General features: G+C 39.2%; 1 protein-coding gene across 1 annotated transcript in view; it reads left to right on the top strand.

Annotated features, from left to right (window-relative positions):
• Positions 1-20942, top strand: part of LGR5 (leucine rich repeat containing G protein-coupled receptor 5) — a 143398-nt gene extending 122456 nt beyond the window's left edge. The window contains exons 14-18 of the mRNA XM_045829364.1: positions 13217-13288; positions 13974-14099; positions 15331-15476; positions 17033-17116; positions 18310-20942. Of these exons, the coding sequence (XP_045685320.1) occupies positions 13217-13288; positions 13974-14099; positions 15331-15476; positions 17033-17116; positions 18310-19397 (1516 nt within the window). The 3' untranslated portion in view covers positions 19398-20942. The remainder of the gene's footprint in view (positions 1-13216; positions 13289-13973; positions 14100-15330; positions 15477-17032; positions 17117-18309) is intronic.
• Positions 20943-22860: the final 1918 nt, after the last annotated feature.

The following is a 22860-nucleotide window of genomic DNA, read 5'->3' as shown; positions in this document are numbered from 1 at the left end:
ATCTCTCTAAAAATGAAAAAATAAGCCCTGGATGGTGTAGCTCAGTGGATTGAGTGCGGGCTGCAAACCAAAGTGTCACAGGTTCGATTCCCAGTCTGGGTACATCCCTGGGTTGCAGGCCATAACCCCCAGCAACCGCACATTCATGTTTCTCTCCCTCTCTCTCTCCCTCCCTTCCCTCTCTAAATATAAAGAAAAATAAAATCTTTAAAAAAATAAAAAATAAAAAAATAAAAACGAAAAAATAAAACCTTTTTTAAAATATCGTTTTAAAAGGGAAAGACCTTCTTGCCTCTGTGAAGCTAATTCATTGGGCTGGTTTAGCTGATCTTGCCCTTTTCACTGGAGAGCCTGTGGTGTTCCTTTGATTCATCTGTCCCCCTGTGACCCCAACAGCATATGGCATAGACCTGAGTGCCTCTCATCACGTTGTGATGTCATGAAGTGGTTCCCTTCCTCTCCTTGCCCGGATCTTCCATTCCTGAGTTCTCTGAGGACCGGGAACTGTCTCACTCACCTCTGTGTTTCCAGTCACTGTCACAGGGCCCGGGCCAGGACCAGAGTAGGGCCTCAGAAAGTGATGGACAGATGCACATCAGTGTGGCGGCTGTAGAGCAAATTGTCCCAAATCAGGACACATTAGAGTGTAAAAGGGAATGTGACTGGTGATTATGCTGGGACTGCAATGTAAAATTGGACGGGGATTGAACTGGGATGTATGGTCACCTCGATAATCATTGTAAAGAATAATGAACAAAACTTCAAACCTGAAGATCTTTTAGAAGGCACTAATACTCCATTTGCCTGAGGGGGTTCAGACCAATAGTTCCCAAATTATGTGGAGATGTGACAGCATAGGAAATGTTTGTAAGTAGCAGGGATTCAAGATTAAGTAATATAGATTCACACTTTCATAATTGACTCCCTTTTTAATTCTACTTTAGCATTTTTAATTATTACAAAGAGAAACTCGGTTTGTGGCTAGGTTATCTTTAATCCCCTCTAGCTCCTGCTAATCTTCCTTTTTAAACAAAAAGTGAACAAACCTCAGGATCAGAACCTTTGAATAAGAAATGGTATTTGGCTAGAATTTAATATGACTAAATTAATTATATTTATTTTATGCTTTCCTTTACTACATAGCAAATTATGATCATTTTCCAGATAGGACTGGGATCTATATAACATTTCATTTTTAATTAAGCTTTTGAAGTAAAAAAGAAATGATAACATTTAAATTATATAGATGATAAAGGTCGCATGTAGATTTTAGCAAAAAGAAGAATGAAGTTGATGTAGAAATGACTGAAGTTTGGAGAAAATAAATCAGATGACTCCAGCTCTTGTTTCCAAGCCTACCTTGAGGGTCCACATTATTTTAAAAACATTTATATAAAATTAATTTAAATTAAAGTAATTTATAAAATAAATGTGTAGTATATATATTACTTTTTTCATTTATATAATCTTTTTCTCATTATAAAGACTATTCATGCTTATTGTTGGAATATGACCCTAGAAAGTACACAACAGTGTAAAGATATTTAAAAAATAAAAAACACAAAATAACCCAATCCAGGGAAAAACACATTTAATATGTGAATTTTTTTCTTATTTTGTGTTTTTAGAAATATAATTTTGAATCTCAAAATGTTAGTTATATATGTAACTCTAAATTTACATAAAAGACATAAATGTTTGGTTTATTAAAAATAATTAACAATAGAATGAGTTCAAGTATCAAACCCTCCCTTGAGTACTTAAAAGTTTAATTACTCAGAAGTTATATACATGGAATAGTTAGCCCCATACTTATTCAGGAATTTAAGACACATCTTTGCCAAATAAAATTTCATACAATTTCAACCAGTTGCAATGAGGCGACTGAAGCTTCCTCTTGGAAATTAAACACCTGCTCGTTTCACTTGCTAGGGACATAAATATACGTCCCAGCTCTTTGCAAAATTTCCTTTCTTCTATGGAAGAATAAAAAGAGCACGTTGAGCTGTATTCTAGTTTTCTATGAGCTGAAATGGCTTTGACTATATTGCCACACCAAGCCAACAGGTGTAGGCAGATAATTATTTACTTATAAAAATGGTACAGGTGTTGAAAATATCTATTTACATTTCTTCCAAAGCAGAATGTTAGCATGGTATAACTATTACCTTAATCACAAACAGGCAAGATGGTTAAAAAACAACAACTACAACAGCAGCATTAACAAGCACTCCACACCAAGATAATAACCCACTCTTCCACTGCCAGCTTTATGTTCCACCCCATCCCTGAGGATTGCTCTATGCAGGAGAATGACTACACCATCACTTAATTTTCATGTTATGATGTGAGAGAGGTTGGGATTATATGATTTTATTAAAGCACTTTGTCAGGAAACATAATGAAGCTAAGAGAATAACCCATGATTTTGAAACAAAGTCCTGTCATTCCCACCAGCTCCACCCAACTTGAATACCAATTTAAAGACTATCATCTCCCTGAAGACTCGGATGCCAGGAAGTTAGCTGCAATCTCTGTGCCTTAAATAGTGCTTGGTTCTTAGAAAACTGTTCAATGTTGTTGAATCAATGAGCCATTAACATAATAGTTACTATTTCTAGATACCCAAGATGTATTTGGTCGTGTTATTTACGATACCACTTCCAGAAGTTAGAATTACCTGTACAGTCTCACTGAGAAAATAGTCTGAGAAGTGTCAGGTAATGTGTCAAGTTCACACAGCGATGGCACTTACAATTCAAAGCTAGGTATGTCTGAGGCCAATGCTTCAGTATTTTTCTCCTACAGAATGGAAAAGAGTTATGACTTCAAAAAGGGCTTCAAATATGGAAAAGGAAAAGTCCAATACTGCAGATTCAGTCCTTTTTTTAGAAAAAAAATCTTTTTTATTACAGTTTACCTTCAATATTATTTTATATCACTTTCAGGTGTCCACCACAGGGGTCAGACAGTCATATATTTCACAAAGTGTTCCACTGATATTTCCTGTACCCACCTGGCACCATATATAGTTATGACAAAATTATTGGCTATATATCCCATGCTGTACTTTACATCCCTGTGACTATTTGTAACGAACAATATGTACTTCTTAGTTCCTTTACGTTTCTCACCCAGTCTTTCAATCCCTATCCCTCTGGCAACCATCAGTCTTTTTATCTATGAGCCTGTTTCAATTTTGTTTGTACATTTATTTTGTTCTTTAGATTCCACATATAAGTGGAATCATGTGGTATTTGTCCTTTTTCTTTTTTCCCCATTCTGAAATGAATTTATTTTTATTGTGTTTTTTTCATTACCATTTAGTCCACTCATGACTTCTGCCTCCACAATCACCACACTGTTGTCCATGTCCATGAGTTCTTTTTCCTTTTTGCTTGATCCTTCCACCCCCAACCTCCCCCACCTTTAGCTATCATCTTGCTCTCCATCTGAATCTATCTCTAGATTCGTTGTTAGTTTAGTTTGTTCATAGATTCTACATATGAATAAAATCATGTGGTATTTGTCTTTCACTGACTGGCTATTTCACTTAGCATAGTGTTCTCTATGTCCATCCATACTGTCACAAAGAGTTAAATTTTCTTTTTTATGGCTGAGTAGTATTCCATTGTGAAAATGCCCCATAGTTGTTTTATCCACTCATCTACTGATGGACACTTGGGCTGCTTGCATATCTTGGTGATTGTAAATAACACTGCAATGAACATAGGGGTGCTTATGGTCCTTTGAATTAGTGTTTTGGGTTCTTTTAGATATATTCCCAGAAGTGGGATCATTGGGTCAAAAGGCAGATCCATTTGTCACTTTTTGAGGTATCTCCATACTGTTTTCCACAGTGGCTGCACCAATCTGCATTCTCACCAACAGTGAAAAATGGTTCCTCTTCCTCCACATCCAAGGCAGCACTTGTTGTTTGTTGATTTATTGATGGCAACCATTCTGACAGGTGTGAGATGTTATTTCGTTATGCTTTTAATTTGCATTTCTCTAATGATTAGTGACATTGAGCATCTTTTCATATGTCTGTTGGCCATCTGCATGTCCTCTTTGGAGAAGTGTCTATTCAGGTCCTTTGCCCCTTTTTAACTGGATTGAGGTTTTGTTGGTGTTGAATCTTGTAAATTCTTTATAAATGTTTGATATTAATCTCTTATCAGATATATCAGTGAATATGTTCTCCCATTCTGTGGGTTGTCTTTTTATTTTGTTGATGATTTCCTTTGCCGTGCAAAAACTTTTTAGTTTGGTATAGTCTCGTGTGTTTATTTTTTCCTTTATTTTCCTTGCCTAGGGAAATTTACCTGATAAAATCCCGCTACAAGCAATGTCAGAGATTTTGTGACCTATTTTCTTCTAGGATTTTTATGGTTTTGAGTGTAACATTTAAGTCTTTAAATCATTTTGAGTTTATTCTTGTGTGTGGTGTAAGAAGGTGGTCTAGTTTCATTTTTCTGCATGTATGGGTCCAGTGTTCCCAACACCATTTATTGAATACACTATTTTTATCCATTGCATGTACTTGCTTCCTCTGTCAAATATTAATTGACTATAAAGGTGTGGGTTTATGTCTGGGCTCTCTATCTGTTCCATTGACATATGTGTCTGTTTTTATGCCAGTGCCATGTTATTTGGATTACTATGGCCACAGAGTAAGGGGAAGCAGTCTGGCTTTCTCACCCAGGTGTCTGGGTAGCTAAGGAAAGCAGTGTTCCCATAGCCTTGGAGAAGCCTGATAACTAGTGTTCTCATAGCCTTGAGACTGGGTCCGATAAAGTATTCCCATAGCATGAAGTGAGCTCACATGAGCAGAATTATGTTATGTTATATAATTTCTGGCAGCTTGCCAGCTTTGTTCCCCTCTAGTACTTAAACAGGTAGGAACTCCCTGCTGGGAATGATGGTGATGAGAGACAAGCAAGGGGACAGGTGCCTCGATGGGAGCCACACAGGGGAGCAGGGGCCACGACATGAGACATGCAGATAGACATGCAGCTTGTGGTATGTGTGGCTCACTCACCCATGAATAAAAGCATGCCAGACATCCCAACGGCTCTGTGGACATTTTTCCATCTACACAAATACCATGAACCTGCTTGGCCTTGAAAGGTGGCAACACAATTGTCCTGTAGGATAGTTTGATATTGTGATACCTCTAATTTTGTTGTTCTTTCTCAAGATTGCTGTGGCTATTCATGATTTTTTTGTGGTTCCATGTAAATTTTGGAGTTCTCATGTGAAATATGCCATGGTATCTTAATAAGAACTATGTTAAGATTGCTTTGGGTAGTATAGATATTTTAATGATGTTATTTCTTTCTATCCATGAGAATGGTATATGCTTCCATTTATTTGTATCTTCTTCAATTTCTTCAGTATCATAATTTACTCAGTACAGGTCTTTTATCTCCTTGTTTAAATTTGTTCCTAGGTATTTTTTATGCATTTGCAAATGTGATTGTTTTCTAGTTTCCCTTTCTGATAGTTCATTACTGGTGTTAAAAATGCAACCAATTTCTTCATATTTATTTTGTACCCTTCTGCTTTACTGAATTTATTTATGAGTTCTAGTAGTTTTTTGGTGGAATCTTTATGGTTCTCTATATACAATATCATGTCATCTGCAAATAATGACAGTTTTACTTCTTCCTTTCAAATTTGAATGCCTTTTATTTCTCCTTGTCTAATTGCCATGGCTAGGACTTCCAGTATTATGTTGAAGAAGAGTGGTGAAAGTGGTCATTCCTTTCTTGTTCCTGATCTCTTTCAAATTTTCCCCATTGGGTGTGATAACAGCAGTGCATTTACCATATATGGCCTCATGGTGAGGTATGTTCCTTCTAGTCCCACTTTGCTGTGAGTTCTTTTCAAAAATTGGTGCTGGATGTTATGAAATGCTTTTTCTGCATCTAATTACATGAGCATGTGATTTTTATCCTTCATTTTGTTTATGTGGTATATCACATTAATTGATTTGCAGATATTATACCATCCTTGCCTCCCAGGAATAAATCTCACTTGATTATATTGTATGATCATTTTAGTGTATTTCTGGATTCAGTGTGCTAATATTTTGCTGGGGATTTTTGCCTCTATGTTCATCAGAGATACTGGCTTATATTTTTTGTTTGTAGTGTCTTTATCTGGTTTTGGAATCAGGATAATGCTGGCATCATAAAATGAATTTAGGAGCCCTCCCTCTTCTTTAATTTTTTGAAATAATTCGAGAAGAAGAGGTGTTAGAAGAAGATGTAGTCTCAGATATGGCACCAGCTTGCTGGTTCTTTGGGGAAAGGTTTCAGAGAAAGAGCAATGGCATCTACTCACCTTGATGCCAGACATTTCAGTTTCTCCCCATGTGCAACTGGGGCCTTTCAAGCTGCTACTCTGTCGCTAGAGCCCAGAAGGAGCAAGTCTGAGTAGGTGAGTCTGTGTGTGGGTTCTTTAAGAGGAAATGCTTGGGGCTCCAGAAGTTTCTTCCATTGTCTCAATCCCCACTGGTTTTTGCAGCCAGAAGTTGTGGGGACTTATCTTTCTGGCACTGGAACCCTGGGCTGGAGGGCCTGGTGTGAGGCTGGGACTCCTCATTCCCAAGATATCCCTCCTGATTTTTATCCACCATACGTGGGTGAGGGACCCATTCCATGTCTTCACCCCTCCTACCAGTCTGCATGGATATGGTTTCTTTAATTCCATACTTGTCACACTTTCATTCAACCCAATATCTGACAGGTCTGCATGATGGTTGTTCTATATTTTTTTTTTGTAATTCTGATGTGGTTGTACAAAGAGATGAGCCATGTCTGCCTACACTGCCATCTGACCAGAAGTCATTTATTCAAGTTTTTTTCTTGTTTCTTGAGGTGGCCTCTAATGCTATGAATTTCCCTCTTAGGGCTGCTTTTCTTGTGCCCATAGGTTTTGTATTGTTGTGTTTTCATTTTCACTTGTCTCAGGGTAACTTTAGATTTCTTTTTTGATCTCATTGTTAACCCATTCATCATTTAGTAACATGTTATTTGGCCTCCATAATGTGTGTTTTTGTGTTTTTTTCTCGTAATTTCTAGTTTCATACCATTGTGGTGAGAGAAGATTGTTGATAGGATTTCAATCTTAACTTTATTGAGATTTGTTCTGTATCCTAACATGTGGTCTACCTATGAAAATGTTTCATGTGCCCTTGAAAACAGTGTATATTCTGTTGCTTCAAAATGAAATGCTGCGAACTATCAATTAAATCCATCTGGTATGAGTGTGATTAAGGCTACTGTTTCCTTATTGATTTTCAATTTGGAAGATCTATCCATTGGTGTCAGTGAGATGTTAAAATCCCCCAGAATGACTGTATTACTGTCAATCTCTCCCCTTATGTTCATCAAGATTTGCTCTATATATTTAGGTATTCCCATGTTGGGTACAAAAACGTTTATAAGGGTTATATCCTCTTGTTGGGTTGATCTCTTTATCACTGAATAATGTCTTTCTTTGTCTATTTTAGTCTTTGCTTTAAAGTTTATTTTGTCTGATGTAAGTATGGGCTATCCCAGCTTTTCTTTCATTTCCAATGCATGAAATATCTTTTTCCATCTCTATGCCTTCAGTCTGTTTGTGTGTTTCATTCTGAGATGGGTCTCTTGTAGACAGCATATATATGGGTCTTGTTTTCTTATCCATTTGGCTACTCTGTATCTTATGATTGGGATATTAAAGCCACTTACATTTAAAGCGATTATTGATAAGTATGTATTTATTATCATTTTATTCTTTATAATTATGTTTCTCTCTTTTTTTCTTCTTCTTCTTAAAGAAGTCTCTAACATTTCTTATAATATGTGTTTGGAGTAATGAACCCCTTTAGCTTTTTCTTGTCTAAGAAGCTCTTTATTTCTCCTTCAATTTTAAATGATAGTGTTCTATGTAGACTAGTCTTGGTGGGAAGTTTACAGTCATTATTTCTTTAATAGGTTCTCAATCCCTTGTTCTCTCTCTTCTCCTTCTGGTGACCCTATTTTGTTGTTACACTTGATATTGTCCCAGAGGTTCCTTAAACTATCCTTATTTTTTTTAATTCTTTTTCCTTTTTTCTGCTCTGATTGGATATTTTCTGCTACCTTGTTTTCCAAAGAGCTGATTTGAATAAGGTACCTAGGAAAAAAATTAACAAGGAAATAAAAGATCTGTACTTGGAAAACTGTAGAACACTGAAGAAGAAAATTGAGGATGATACAAATAAATGGAAGCATATACCCTGTTCATGGATTGCAATATTTAACATCATTAAAATGTCCATACTATCCAAAGCAATCTATAGATTCAATGCAATTCCTATTAAAATACCAATGGCATATTTCACAGATCTAGAACAAATATTCTAAAAATTTATATGAAACCAAAAAAGATCCTGAATAGCCTCAGCAATCTTGAGAAAGAAGAACAAAGTTGGAGGGATCACAATACCTGACATCAAACTATACTACAAGGCCACTGTAACCAAAACAGTCTGGTACTGGCATAAGAACAGACACATAAATCAATGGAACAGAAAGAGAGCCCAGAAATAAACCCATGTCAATATGGTCAATTAATATTTGACAAAGGGAGCATGAGTGTACAATTGAGTAAAGACTGTCTCTTCAGTAAATGGTTGGGAGAGCTGGACTGGTACGTGCAAAATATGAAACTCAACCATCAACCCATCAACTTACACCATACACCAGAATAAACTCAAGACAGATAAAAGACTGAAATATAGGTCATGATACCATAAAAATCCTAACAGAAAACATAAGCTATAAAATTTCAGATATCTCACTTAGCAATATTGTTGCCAATATATTGCCTAGGACAAAGGAAATAAAAGAGAAAATTAACAAGTGAGACTACATCAAATTAAAAAGGTTCTGCATGGCTAAAGAAATTGGCACCAAAATGAAAATATATTTGCCAGTGATATATTGGACAAATTTTTAATCTCCAAAATATATAAAGAACTCATAGGACTCAACACCAGGTATACAAACAACCCAATTATAAATAGCCCTGGCTAGTGTGGCTCAGTGGATTGAGCAGCAGCCTGTGAACTGAAGGGTCAATGGTTCAATTTCCAATCAGGGCGCATGCCTGGGTTGCAGGTGAGGTCCCCAGTTGGGGGCATGTGAGAGGCAACCAACTGATGTATCTTTCACATGTTGATGTTTCTCTACATCTCTTTTTCTCTCCCTTTCCCTCTCTCTAAAAGTGAATAAATAAAATCTTGAGAGAAAAAATTGGCAAAGGACCTGGATAGACACTTCTTCTCCAAAGAAGGCATAAAAAATTAAATATGAAACTGCCTTTTGACCCAGCAATTCCACTTCTGGGAACGTACCCTAAGAACCCTGAAACACCAGTTCAAAAGAATTAATGCACCCCTATGTTCATAGCAGCCCAAGTTACAATAGACAAGATTTGGAAACAGTTTAAGTGCTCATCAGTAGATGAGTGGATAAGAAAATCTGTGATACCTTTACACAATGGAATACTATGCGGCATAAAAATAGAAAGAATCCCTGCCTTTTGCAACAGCATGGATGAAACTGGAGACTATTATGCTAAGTGAAATAAATCAGTTGTTGAAAGACAAATATAAGATCTCATTTCTGAGAGGAATCTAACGAGCAAAATAAACTAATGAGCAAAGTAGAACCAGAAGCATGGACTCATGGAATACCCTGACAGCTGTAAGAGGGCAGGGGTAGGGTGGGGGCTGATTGAAAGAAGGTGAAGGGATTAGTCAAAGAACATCCATAAGGACACATGGACATGAACAACAGTGTGGGGATCGACTATGCTAATGGGGGAATTGGGCTTGGTGGAAAGGGATAAAGGGGGAAAATGGGACAACTGTAATAGCATAAATAATAAAACATTTAATAAATTGCTAATTTGATTCTCTGCTTCATCTTATACTGTTGATTCCTTCTAGTGTATTCTTCATTTCAGATACTGTATTCTTCATTTCTTCCTGATTTTGCTCTGTGGTTTCTATGTCCATTTTTATGTCTCTGTTTAAAATCTCACAGAGTTCATTCATTCTTCCCCTAAGTTCCTTGAGCATCCTTATAACCATTGTTTTGAACTCTGTATCTGGTAGATTACTTGACTCCATTTCATTTACTTCTCTTTCTGGGGACTTCTCCTGTTCTTTCACATGGCCTGTTTCTTTGCCTTCCCATTTTGGCTGCCTCTATGTATTTGTTTCTATGTATTAGGTAGATCTTCTGTGGCTCCCAGTCTTGACATGTAGGCCTTATGTAGTATGTGTTTTGTGGAGGTCAGTGGTGCAGTCTTCCTGATCTCCTATGCTAGGTACTCCAGAAATGTCCTTTGTGTCGGGTAAGAGAGCCCTCCTATTGTAGTTGTCTAGATAGCTGCTGGCCCATTCATTGGTTGGGTTGACCCTCAGGCTGGATGACTATGAGGATTGTCCTTGACTGCAGTGCCTGAGCTGGTGTGCCAGGGCTGACCCCACAAAGTGGAATTCACTCCAGCAGGGTCTGGTGCCTGCCGAAATCTCCCTTTGGGTGTGCCGCTTGTGGAGCTAATTGGGTCATGCTCTACAACCAGATGTGTTGGTTCTTGGGCCTCTTAGGAGGGATTCCAGGGCAAATCAACATCAGGTGCTGCTTGTGACAAGCCCTGGGCTACCTATTTGGAGCTACAAAGAAACCCACAGTTTGTGACTTCCCCTCCTGGGCCTGGGTGCAAATAGAAGGGACCAAGGTGAGGATTCCATCACCTTGCTTCCATCAGCACCAAGCCCCAGGGCATGTCAGCAAAAGGCCCACAAAACCCTGAGATCTACCTCCATCTGTTAGGTTCAGTCATTGAAAGAGCCTCTGGCAGTATGTGAGTTGTGTGAAGTAGGTTGTCAGTGAGTCACCAGATGGGAGCAAGTTATGTCCACCAGGTTAATACAGATTCCCACTCAACACTAGTGCTGGGTCTGAGACCACTTGGCAAAAGTCTGAGGGTACACCAAGGCCAGCACCACCCACTACTGGCCCACTGACCTTTGTGGTGGGGAAAAATCTCAGGGAGTCATCATGGTGAGGCCAACAAAGTTAATCAGGTTAAAACAGACCAATATCTGGTTAGGTATAGGAAGCACTGTGCACAGGCATGGTGGTGTCAGGGGGCAAGAGAAAATGGCCCTAGCCCTATAGCCACACAACCCAGTCTCTGCCACCCCTGAGTCTTCTCAAGAGCCATCCAAGAAGTCTCCACTGTGAGCCCAGGGTGACAGCATCCAGCTGACTCTGCCACAGGGCTAGAGCTCAGCAGTGTGGGCCCACAGTTAATGAAAGTATGGGATTAATAGATCTCCCCTGGGAGTTGGGGGGCTGCAATGGTTTGGTGTGAGTGGAAAAAATGGTCCTCACCCTGGAGTCACAAAATTTAGTCTTTTCCTGTTCACCTCCGACACACTCTGAGACCATCCAGACCTCATTCAGGGCCCTCTGAGAAAGTCTGCTCCGTGAGCAGTCTGGCAGCAGCCAGCAGACTCCTCCTTAGGGTGAGAGTTTGGCACTCCTGGGTCACAGGGAGTTGGGAGGGTGGAGTTGGTGCATTCACTTCAGCTGGTGCTGTATGGAGAGGAGTGCTCAGCCCAGGAAAGATGGTGCCTGTGTGTGGTATGGGTGAGGGACTCAGCTAATGGGACCTTGGCAGCTGCCTCTCAGCCTTCTTGAAGCCACACTGCCCTCTGAGTTACATTTCCATTGCCAGTGCCCATGGTGAGTGGCTGCAAACGAGATATTTACACTGGCCTTTTAAAAGGGCCCCTGAGTTTCTAGCAGATTCCCATCTCTTCCTGGCAGACAGAGTCCCCACTTGTTATGTAGGCTTCTCTTTCCAGCTCTGGTTCTCCAGGCTGGGAGCCTCGCATGAGGTTGAAACCCTTCGGTCTTAAGTGGGGACCTTTGCAGATGAGATATTCCTCCAGAATCTCAGCTGCCTCCCATGGGAACAGAGCCAGCACTTTTCACTTCTCTGCCCTTCCTACCAGTCTCTGTGTGGCTTCTCCTATAAATCCTTAGTTATAAGACTTCTGTTCTTATAACTAAGGCTGAACCAGCTTCAGTTGGTTGTTCAGCTAGATTGTTCTATAATTTAGTTGTAATTTCAGTTTTATCCTGGGAGAAGGTGCCACCTTGGATCGCAGATCTCTTTTAATTTATTCAAATGTCTATACTTTTGTTACCTTTTTTAGTTAGACATCTAAAAACAGAAATTATAAGTCCTTTGCTCCATTTTTAAAATGTAGAAGCCCTTATTCCTGTGAAATTATATATATATATATATATATATCTGTGGAGGGGAGAGGTATGGGAATGTTACTTCTTCTTACACTGTAAATTTTCTTTGTCATCAAAGGATTTTATTTTCAATGTATGCTAGCCCCTCTTTCATTCATTTCCCAATTAAGAATTTAAATGTCAGCCCTAGCCAACATGGCTCAGTTGGTTGGGCGTTGTCCCACAAGGTGAAAGGTTGCTGGTTCAATTCCGGTTGGGGCACATACCTGGGTTGCAACCCCTCATGCAAGAGGCAACCAATTAATGTTTCTCTCCCTTTCTTTCTCCCTCCATTCGCCTCTCACTAAAAATAAATAAATAAATTTCTTTTTAAAAAAAGAAGATAAATGTCTGTCTTGTTTACTAGGATTTTTTTAAAAGCTTTTCTGATTTTCTTAAGGCCTGACATACATGAGCAATGTAGACAAAATAGAAAAATTCTTGTTGAATTTCATTACATATCCAGGGACATTTTCTAACTTAAAATGTGCTTACTTGACAGAGCATACCACCTGATTACTCAGAAGTTCCTATCTCTTCCCACACCCCTAACCCCAGTCATCTTAGAAATGCCCTAATAAAATTTTACAGCCATGTTAAAGTCAACTTTTTAGCAAGAAGAGGTTAAAAACTAAAATATCCACCAGAATAATTTTCCTTGATTGATTTAAACAAGGTTGCTCTAAAGTTCTCTTTAATCATTTTTAATATTAGTATTTTTATCTGAAGGATGATTTGACAAGTTAATTGTTCCTGTCCTGAATTAAAATTAAATTTTGTTAGAAGAATGAATATATATGGTAAAACTTCACACAGTCATTTTTTAAATGTATAACCATCTCACTGTTTCTTTTAAATAGGAATTTAGCTTGGAACAAAATTGTCGTGATTCACCCCAATGCATTTTCGACTTTGCCATCTCTAAGAAAGTTGTGAGTATTGTATTGCTGGTCTATGGCAGGTCTTTTAATAGTGTGGGACCACCTAAGCCCACAGTACGAATTGCCCAGCACTCAGTGTCCTCCACACTGGAGCCGTCAGACCAAAATTTTGCATTTTTTGCTGAGAGATCAGGTGGAATGGACTAAGATGTCAATATTTTTCTAAAGGGCTTTCATTTTAGAGTTGGCCATCTCAACTAATAGAAAACCTTTCTGTCTCTATTTTCCCTCCTTTTCCACCTCTTGCTCTTTCTTCCCTCCATCTCCCTTGTCGAATAGAGAAAGAAGGAACTGGTCAAATAGAAGTTAAGGGGAAGGGGATAAATCCTCAACAACACTTTTCCCCTCACCCCTAACTTAATCCAGTCAGTGGCATCACTTTCCAAACTAGATGTAGCACCTGCCACTTCACTTTATATCTGCCACCCCTAGCCAAACTCAACTGAATATAGAAATTCCTATGTGGATGGGACCAAAACATTTTCCCTCTGTAATTCTGATTGTACACCAAAAAAGTATAAGAACTAAAAACAAGATGGTTACTTTTACCATTTTAAGGGAGGACCCTGCTCAGAAGTTTCTACAGAACAGTTTAATAATTGTAAGGTTGCTTTTTTAACATGAGCACTTTATGCTAGCACGGACTAAAAGCCAATTGCTGTTTGATGTTTTGCAGGGACCTATCGTCCAACCGCCTGTCGTCTTTTCCTGTAACTGGGTTACATGGTTTAACTCACTTAAAATTAACAGGAAATCATGCCTTACAGAGCTTGATATCATCTGAAAACTTTCCAGAACTCAAGTGAGTTTATCATTAAAACTAATAAGATACATTTGTGGTCATGTGAAATAACAGACGTGTTATAGTGGTTTTCAAAATTTATGAGGTCATGGGACTCTTTTGAATTGCATTTCATGCCCTCAAGTCCCCTGCCCTGAGGCATCATTCAGGCGAGTTCCAAAGTGGGAGAGTGGGTCTTCCTGACCACTCTGCCGGGTTTTCGGAGATGCCTCCCGGAATCATGGAGTTCATGGAGAGCGTTTGAAAACCATGGATCCATGAGACATAAACTAGAACATGTAATTAAATAACATAATAACATTATTGTACTCCTGTTTACATTTTTAAATTCATCTAGCTTGTGTATATACTCAATAAAATGTACTAAATTAATATTTGCTTGAGGAAGTAATGCTCTTTAAAATCTGTTATGGTTATTATCAATAGACATCCCTTGAAGGATTATACATACATATATTCTTTTTTAATCAAAGTACTCTTTATGTACTTTCAAAACCATAACCCCAAAAGAGAATTTGGAAAGTAGAAGAGGGGAAAAAATCTAAAAATACCCTGAAACAACTTTTTATGCTATTTCCTTCCAGACTTTGTTTCCAATGTATTTTTTTAAGATTTTATTTATTTATTTTTAGAGAGATGGGAAGGAAGGGTGCAAGAGAGAGGGAAAAACATTGATGTGTGAGAGAAATATCAACTGGCTGCCTCTCACACACCTCAAACCGGGGACCTGACCCTTAATCCAGGCATGTGCCCTGACTGGGATTCAAACCAGTGACCCCTTGGTTCACAGGCCGGCACTTAATCCCCTGAGCCACACCAACCAGGGCTCCAATGTATTTTTAATTGTTAGAATCATAGTACATATATGAACTTTTATGTTTTCATCACTTAACATTTTGTTATACCTTAAGCACTTTTTAATGATGCTACAATTTTCCCAGCAGTCATTTTTTTAACTGTTTTATTATGGAAATTTTCAAACATAAAAGTAGAGAAAAATATACCTGTCACTCAACCTCAATAATTATTAACATTTCAGGGCAATAATTTTTAATAATTCCATTGTTATAAATAGCATTGTAATAAAAACATCTTTATGCACATCGTTAATATTTTATTTATTGAGGCTGAAATCCAAAAGTAGAATTAATGAGTGAAAGAAGATGAACACTGTATTTAACAATTTACTTCTTAAGTGTATGTTTTTTCCTTTGGTTTTGTTCATTTAAAGGGTTATAGAAATGCCTTATGCTTACCAGTGCTGTGCATTTGGAGTGTGTGAGAATGTCTATAAAATTTCTAATCAATGGAATAAAGGAGACAACAGTACTACAGATGATCTTCATAAGAAAGATGGTGGAATGTTTCAAGTTCAAGGTAAGACCAACTGTCCTGGCGATGAAATTGTGTCTGGAAGTGTCTTGAAAAGTCATCAAACAGATCATCTGAACTCCAGACACTTCCTTGGGAATCCATGCTGGGAGTCCATGCTGGGAATCCGTGCTGGGAATCCATGCCACCTTTAAGACTCCCAGGGAGAGAGAAAGCTCCTTGTGCACTCACTCTAAAACTTCCTTATATTTATTAGATCTCCCTTATAACCCTTATTATATATTGTATAATTATTCAGTAATTATTAATAATGAGACCAATAGTTGCATAAACTTTTAAAAGGGCCTTCTCTCTGTGGATACTTTTTCTTCAGACATACTTCTGGGCTCTTTTCTTCAGAAGATAGAATCCATTTTCATTGTTATGTGCAGGATATAGGCATTTTAGATGCCTCCATATTTCCACAGAAGGGCTTAAGAATCCAACTTCTTATCTAACTAATTCCAAAACATTCCCCCCTTACCCCCTCACAGGGGGATCTGTCGGGAAGGTGAAATGAGATAATGTCTGTAAAGCACTTGGCTTTCCTTGAAGTAAGACCTTACTTAAATAGACACCAACGTACTTCAAACCACACCTGTGGTCATGAGGAGGCCCTCTGGGCAGCCTCGGTTTTCGTTTTCCTGCCAACTCTGCATGTTTGCACAGACTGGCTTTCATTCCTTCGGGCCTTAATGATCCATTGATTCCCAAGCAAGTATGACTCAGTCTCTCTGCATATAACCTTCACATTTCTTCCTACACACATCAGTTTAAGAAGCTGATATTTTGGCCCTTGGCTTTTTTGTTTTGGGCCACAGCATGTGTCTTGCACTTGTCGTTGCTTTAGGTTTTTGCTCTTAAAAATATAAAGTAAAACAATTAGAGTGCCTACTATGTGCCAGGCAGTGTTCTAGGCCCTAGAGATATACAATGAACAAGTGATACAAGGTTCTTTGTGGAGTTTATTTTCAAGAACAGTGATGCTCAGCCTTGGGCCACCTATTGGAATCACATGGAGACTTTTAAAATGTACTTATGCCCAAGTCCCATGATTAAATCAGCATGTTTGAAAAGTGTATTAGATCACAAAACTCCTGTTTCATGCATACCTAAACCAAGCACCATCAGAGAACGCAGCCCAGAACACTTTACTGTAGCTTTCCAAGTGTTGGAAAATAGGGTAAAAATGTTCTTGTACTGGAGAGGTTCACAGCCTTTCTCTAATGTAGGTCAGTGCCATGTGGGGCCGTTGTGAGCTCCAAGGAACAAGTGCGGAATGAGAGAGCTTAGATGTTAGGACATGGCATCCAAGGTTATTTTCCCTTACCCCCAGCTTTGCTGGAATAGTATATCATATGGTAGCCTGAGTAGAACATCCAAAAGCAACCATATAGCAGACTTGCAAGAAAGCCAGAGCCCAAGAAAGAGTTGGATGTCTGACATTCCATTCCCTTTGTAACCCTTCATGTTTAAGAGCAATCCAGGACCCTCCTCCCTGGTACCTGGTCCCATGAAAAGAGAGGCAAAACTAATCATTCCAGGACTTCTCATTCCTGCAGATGAGCGTGATCTTGAAGATATCCTGCTTGACTTTGAGGAAGATCTGAAAGCCCTTCACTCAGTGCAATGCTCCCCTTCCCCAGGTAAGAAAGACACCAGAACGGCCTCCACGGCAATCCCCACCATTGACTCCAAGGCCATCAATGACATGTGGCTGCACCTCAAAGCGAAATCTGTGCTCCCTTTGTGGCTACTCAATGTCCTGCCCCATGGGGACCTTTAAAATACATGCATTCATTCCCTGGAGTTGGTCTCCATTCATAAATAAAATTTTTGTGGGAGACTTTGATTCAGGTTAATGGAAACTGTGGCTGGAAGCATGTGTAATTTTTAAAATGATATTTGCAATTTGGCCTGAACTACTAAGCAACAGTCTTGCTTCCTGTAATCACTGATTTTTTAAAGTGATTTCTTCCCTAAATAGCCATTTGGTTAAAGCAAATAAGAGTTTCTACATATAGGGCCCTGGCTGGCGTAGCTCAGTGGATTGAGCGCGGGCTGCGAACGGAAGTGTTGCAGGTTCGATTCCCAGCCAGGGTACATTCCTGGGTGGCAGGCCATGACCCCAGCAACCACACATTGATGTGTGTGTGTGTCTCTCTCTCTATCTCCCTCCCTTCTCTCTCTAAAAATAAATAAATAAAAACTTTTTTTAAAAAAGTTTCTACATATAAGTAAAAAATATCTGTATATACAGATTTCATAAATTGTCCCATTTCCAGAAACAGGAAGGGCCAGTTGAAAAAAAAAAAAAGACAGTTGGGAAGGTTAATATTTTATGTTCAACAGTTAGAATGTCCCTTGCTCTCAAACATCAAACGCCATTCCAAACCTAAGGCAAGGTTTTCAAGAAACATACCTTCATACTATCCATATATCCTCTTCTAATATTATGGAGTATTTGCCTAGGATTCTCCTTCCTTGACTACAGAATCTTCTTGAAACACTCCGAAAGAGAAAAAAAAAATACTGAAAAGCCCAGGAGACTTAGGTTTTTACCTGACTTCACCACTGTGGTATTTGGGGGCCCTTAACTGAGCGACTTAAGTTCCATTGAAAACATGAGCACCTGGGTGTGCTAACCCTATCATTGCCACCGAAGGCAGTAATGACAGTGGCTGAAGAAAATGGAGTGTGCCACAAGGAAACTGGGTGTCTCTGTGGCTTCTATCTGCCACTATTGCTTGGAGTCCCAATAAGAGAAACAAACAGGTAATTTGGCAAAAGTCAAAAGCCGTAATGTAATGCCCAGTCTTTTTCTTCCTTGGACTTCTAGGCCCCTTCAAACTCTGCGAATACCTGTTCGGTAGCTGGCTGATCAGAATTGGAGTGTGGACCATTGCAGTTTTGGCCCTTACGTGTAACGCCTTGGTGACTTCAACAGTGTTCCGAGCCCCTCTGTACATTTCCTCCATCAAACTGCTAATTGGGTTAATAGCAGCGGTGAACATGCTCATGGGGGTCTCCAGTGCTGTGCTGGCTGGCGTGGACGCGGTCACTTTTGGCAGCTTTGCACGGCACGGTGCGTGGTGGGAGCAAGGGGTAGGTTGCCAAGTCGTCGGATTTTTGTCCATTTTTGCTTCAGAATCATCTGTTTTCCTGCTGACTCTGGCAGCGCTGGAGCGTGGGTTCTCGGTGAAATACTCTGCAAAATTTGAAACGAAAACTCCTTTTTCCAGTCTGAAAGCAGTCATTTTGCTCTGCGCGGTGCTGGCCCTGACTATCGCTACGGTGCCCCTGCTGGGCGGCAGCGAGTACAGCGCCTCCCCGCTCTGCCTGCCGTTGCCCTTCGGGGAGCCCAGCACCACCGGCTACATGGTCGCTCTCGTCCTGCTCAACTCCCTTTGCTTCCTCGTGATGACCATCGCCTACACCAAGCTCTACTGCAACTTGGAAAAGGGGGACTTGGAGAATATTTGGGACTGTTCTATGGTGAAGCACATTGCGCTCCTGCTCTTCACCAACTGTATTCTTTACTGCCCCGTGGCTTTCTTGTCCTTCTCTTCTTTACTGAACCTCACGTTCATCAGTCCTGAAGTCATTAAGTTTATCCTCCTGGTGATTGGCCCACTTCCTGCCTGTCTCAATCCCCTTCTCTACATCCTCTTCAATCCCCATTTTAAGGAGGACTTGGGGAGCCTGGGAAAGCAAGCCCATTTCTGGACAAGATCGAAACACCCAAGCCTGATGTCTATTAACTCGGATGATGTGGAGAAACAGTCCTGTGACTCAACCCAAGCCTTGGTGACATTCACCAGTGCCAGCATAGCCTACGACCTGCCTTCCAATTCCGGGTCACCATCAGCTTATCCAGTGACCGAAAGCTGTCATCTTTCATCTGTGGCATTTGTCCCATGTCTCTAATTCATATGTGTGAGAAAAAGTTTTCAAAAATTGAAAACCCCAAAATGTGAGATTGAGTATATCAGAGCAGTAACTAAAAAGAGTGTAGTTAAAACTTGATTTTGTTTTAAATCTCTTAGTGTGAGAAAGCTGAAAACTTACTGAGGCTGGAGAGTGAAAAACAAGTCTAAATGCTGCTTGTATAATTTGTTCAGCAAAGAGATAGGTTAGACACACTATTTAGGTAAGCCCAGAATTTTTTTTAAAGCAGATTGAAATGTTCAAAAAAGGTTCTCAGTGATTTCTATCGAAGTTTTTTAAAACTCGCCAATCTAATGGGGGGGGGGGTGGTGATCCTTGCTCTCAAAAGAGGCTTTAAACCCCTAAACCCCTTAAAAGATGGTTGGAGGTATTAGGACAATAAGGGTTTTCAATGGCCTGCAGTACCGAGTGAAGACTGTGACCGATAGGATTCCATTTTCCTGACCACATGGAGGTGTTTCAGTCCTTCTGGGCCTTTCCAGAAAGGATCATCCCATGTTACCAATCTCCCTGGGAATGGCTAATAGAAGGCATTATTAATTTACTAATATTCACTTAATTTTTAGAAATGCCAGGTTTTATTTATCCACACTAGATGGTTCCATCTTCAGTTGAATAAAACTACTTACAAGTATTTTGAAAGGAAAATGAACTTAAATTCTTAAATTGCCATGAAGGCAGCCCTCTATAGGTGAGGTTTGCTTATCAAGCTCAATTTACCTCCCTGGTGCCCAAAACTAGAAGAAAATTCCATTGTCGGCAATGGACACACTTAGTAAAGATGGTAAGCAACCTGGATTTTTTTTTTCCTTTCTCCTGGGTGAGTGCACATTTTTTGCAGGAGGTTTTATCAGTTGATTCAAGCTGATATACATCTTAAGGTAATGATCAAGTGCAGACATGACATAAATTAAATCCACTGACATAACTTCTCATACCTGTATCTCTAGCAGCTCTAGCAATGATGTCTGAAACCACTCTGGACACAGCAGCAACGTGGTAACACGTTACCCCATTTATATAGCTTGGTTTTAGCTGTGCTGTCTCTGATCAGCCCATTTGACATCAGGAACATAACTTCTCTGCTTATTTCATATTTAATACATGTGTTAGGTATTTTAAGAGGCAAAATTATTAAATACTAAAGGTCAAAGGATTAATTCATAACTTTATTATACTATGTTAGCTTCAATACACCCAAACCAAAATACTGTTAGGTAGATTTATTTTTATATAAGCATGTTTATTTTGATCAGATGTTTTAACTTGGAATTGAAAAAATACATTTATGAGATGTTTTATAAGATGTGTAAATATAGACTGTATTTATTACTACAGTAAAGATTCAGTAACACAAAGGACCATGATAATAAACCATGTACAGGCATATTCTTCCATATATATTGTGTTTCCCTGCCCATTGTCATTAAATTCATTAACTGTATATAATATATGCAAATGTATAGTGTTGTAAATAGATTCTAAACATGCTTTTCTATTGGATACAAAATAAAGAAATTTGTATTAAAATGTGTGACTATAAAACAAAATATTTTAAAATATTTTATTAAGCCCATAGGCAAATATATGGTCTCCTAAATGTTTTTACTTTTTGATGTGTAAGTACATTTTCTAAGTATTTACACTTCAATATGTTGGATATTTTGGACTTACCTTAAGAAGTAAATCTCTCACAAGAACAAAACAGAATATCTTTACCATATCCTAGACTGTTTTAGCTGTGATTGATAAGCCATTTTGTCATGACAAATTGCTGGGGAAGGCAGTATAATCTTAAATGATCATCCTGAAACTTAGGGCATGTAGCTGTGTGTCATGAGTGATGAGCATTCAGTTAGTCCATTCAGTGATGATGAAGGATAAAGACTTGGGCCTTAAATCCTCTTCATAGAGACTTCCGCTCTTGATCGCCTCTGATTCTTCCCTAAAGCTACTAATGAAACAACAGCAACACTCCAAGGTTAGAGTGTTACCCACCATGTTGGCTTTGAAACGGGACCTTGGTTCTTGAGTTCCACAAAGAAAGAACTCAAAGCCAAGAACTCAAATTGAAGAGAAAGTTTATTTAGAAAGTTACAGAGGTAGTAGAAGTCAGCCAGGTGGGCTGCATAGACTCAAGAAACAAGTTGCAGAAGCAAAAGAAGAGCCCTTGAAGCTTCAGAGAGAGGCAAAGGTAATGCACCTGGGGGGAAGGAGGCGGAAAGGAGAAGTGCAGGCGTGCTTCCAAGAGGGAAGGTGCCTACAGGAGCCTTCATCTTCAGGGTTTTAAAGGGTGAGCATGTAGGGGAGGTCTTAGGGGAGCATCTCAATAAAAATAGTCGTCAGCTTTATGCAGCTGCGCCAAAATGAGATTTATTCCCCTGACTTCATCTGTCCTTGGATGTGGTTGGCTCAAATGGCACTAATCGGATTTCTGCTATCTATCTCCTTGAGTAGGGGGATTTAAGCTATTTACCCTTTAGTTTGGGAGAAGTATAATCCATGTACTCTTAAAATTTTTTTTTATTTATTGATTTTAGAGAAAGGCAGAGAAACATTGATTTGTCATTTCACTTATTTATGCATTCATTGGCTGATTCCTGTATGTGCCCTGACCTGGGATCAGACCCACAACCTTGATGTATCAGGATGATACTGTAACCGACTGAGTTCCTAGCCAGGTCCATAAGCCACTGACTAGTAAGTGTCCTTGGTTAGGGAAGGTAGGATTTTATGATTTACTAGATGGCTGTGGGCTGCTTGCCCATTTACCTGTCTCACTTTCCCTATTCCACTTGTGCTGGCTTACTAGCCTATCTCAATAGCAGGTTTAAAGGCCGTTCTTTCTGCTACCTCTCTCCAGGTAGTGAGAGGGGCAGGTAAAGGCCTAGGAAGCCAGAGAGTCACAGCACAAAATCACAGAAGATACCAGCAAAAAAAGCATGGATAGGTAGCCAAGCTGACTCTCCATTGGTCAGTTTTTCTGTTTAGCAGTTCAAGTCCTTATACATTTGTCTTTCACTCACTTGTTGTTTTTCTTCTTCCTTCCCACTATTTTCAATCCTAGGCTGTACATATTAGAATACAGAGGTGACATATTCAGTATCTGTGGTTAGTTAGACTTCCTTGATCATAAGTAATGAAGGAACATGAAAAGTAATTAGGAGGACACTTGTGGCAATAAGAAAAACAAGAATCTCAGGGGAACAAAGGGACAGTGGAACTGACCTTGCTCAGGACCTCAGCATGGTGTTGGAGAACTGGAAGGCTGCAACCTAGCTCTAGGAGCAGAGCATTCTTGATACCCCTTCAATTTATGGGTCTCTCCACTAAAGTGGCCCAGTTTTTTGTTTTTGCTTCAGCCACCTCTATTGCTACCATCTCTGTTCTGTAACTGTGCTCTAACTCATAGTTTTTTTGTTTATAACTTACTATTACTCAT

Source organism: Phyllostomus hastatus, unplaced genomic scaffold (assembly GCF_019186645.2).
Source record: "Phyllostomus hastatus isolate PE091 unplaced genomic scaffold, TTU_PhHast_1.1 phas_scaffold_93, whole genome shotgun sequence".
Taxonomy (NCBI): Eukaryota; Metazoa; Chordata; class Mammalia; order Chiroptera; family Phyllostomidae; genus Phyllostomus; species Phyllostomus hastatus.
The sequence above is the reverse complement of the archived record's forward strand: the minus strand, read 5'-3'. Positions and strand labels throughout refer to the sequence as shown.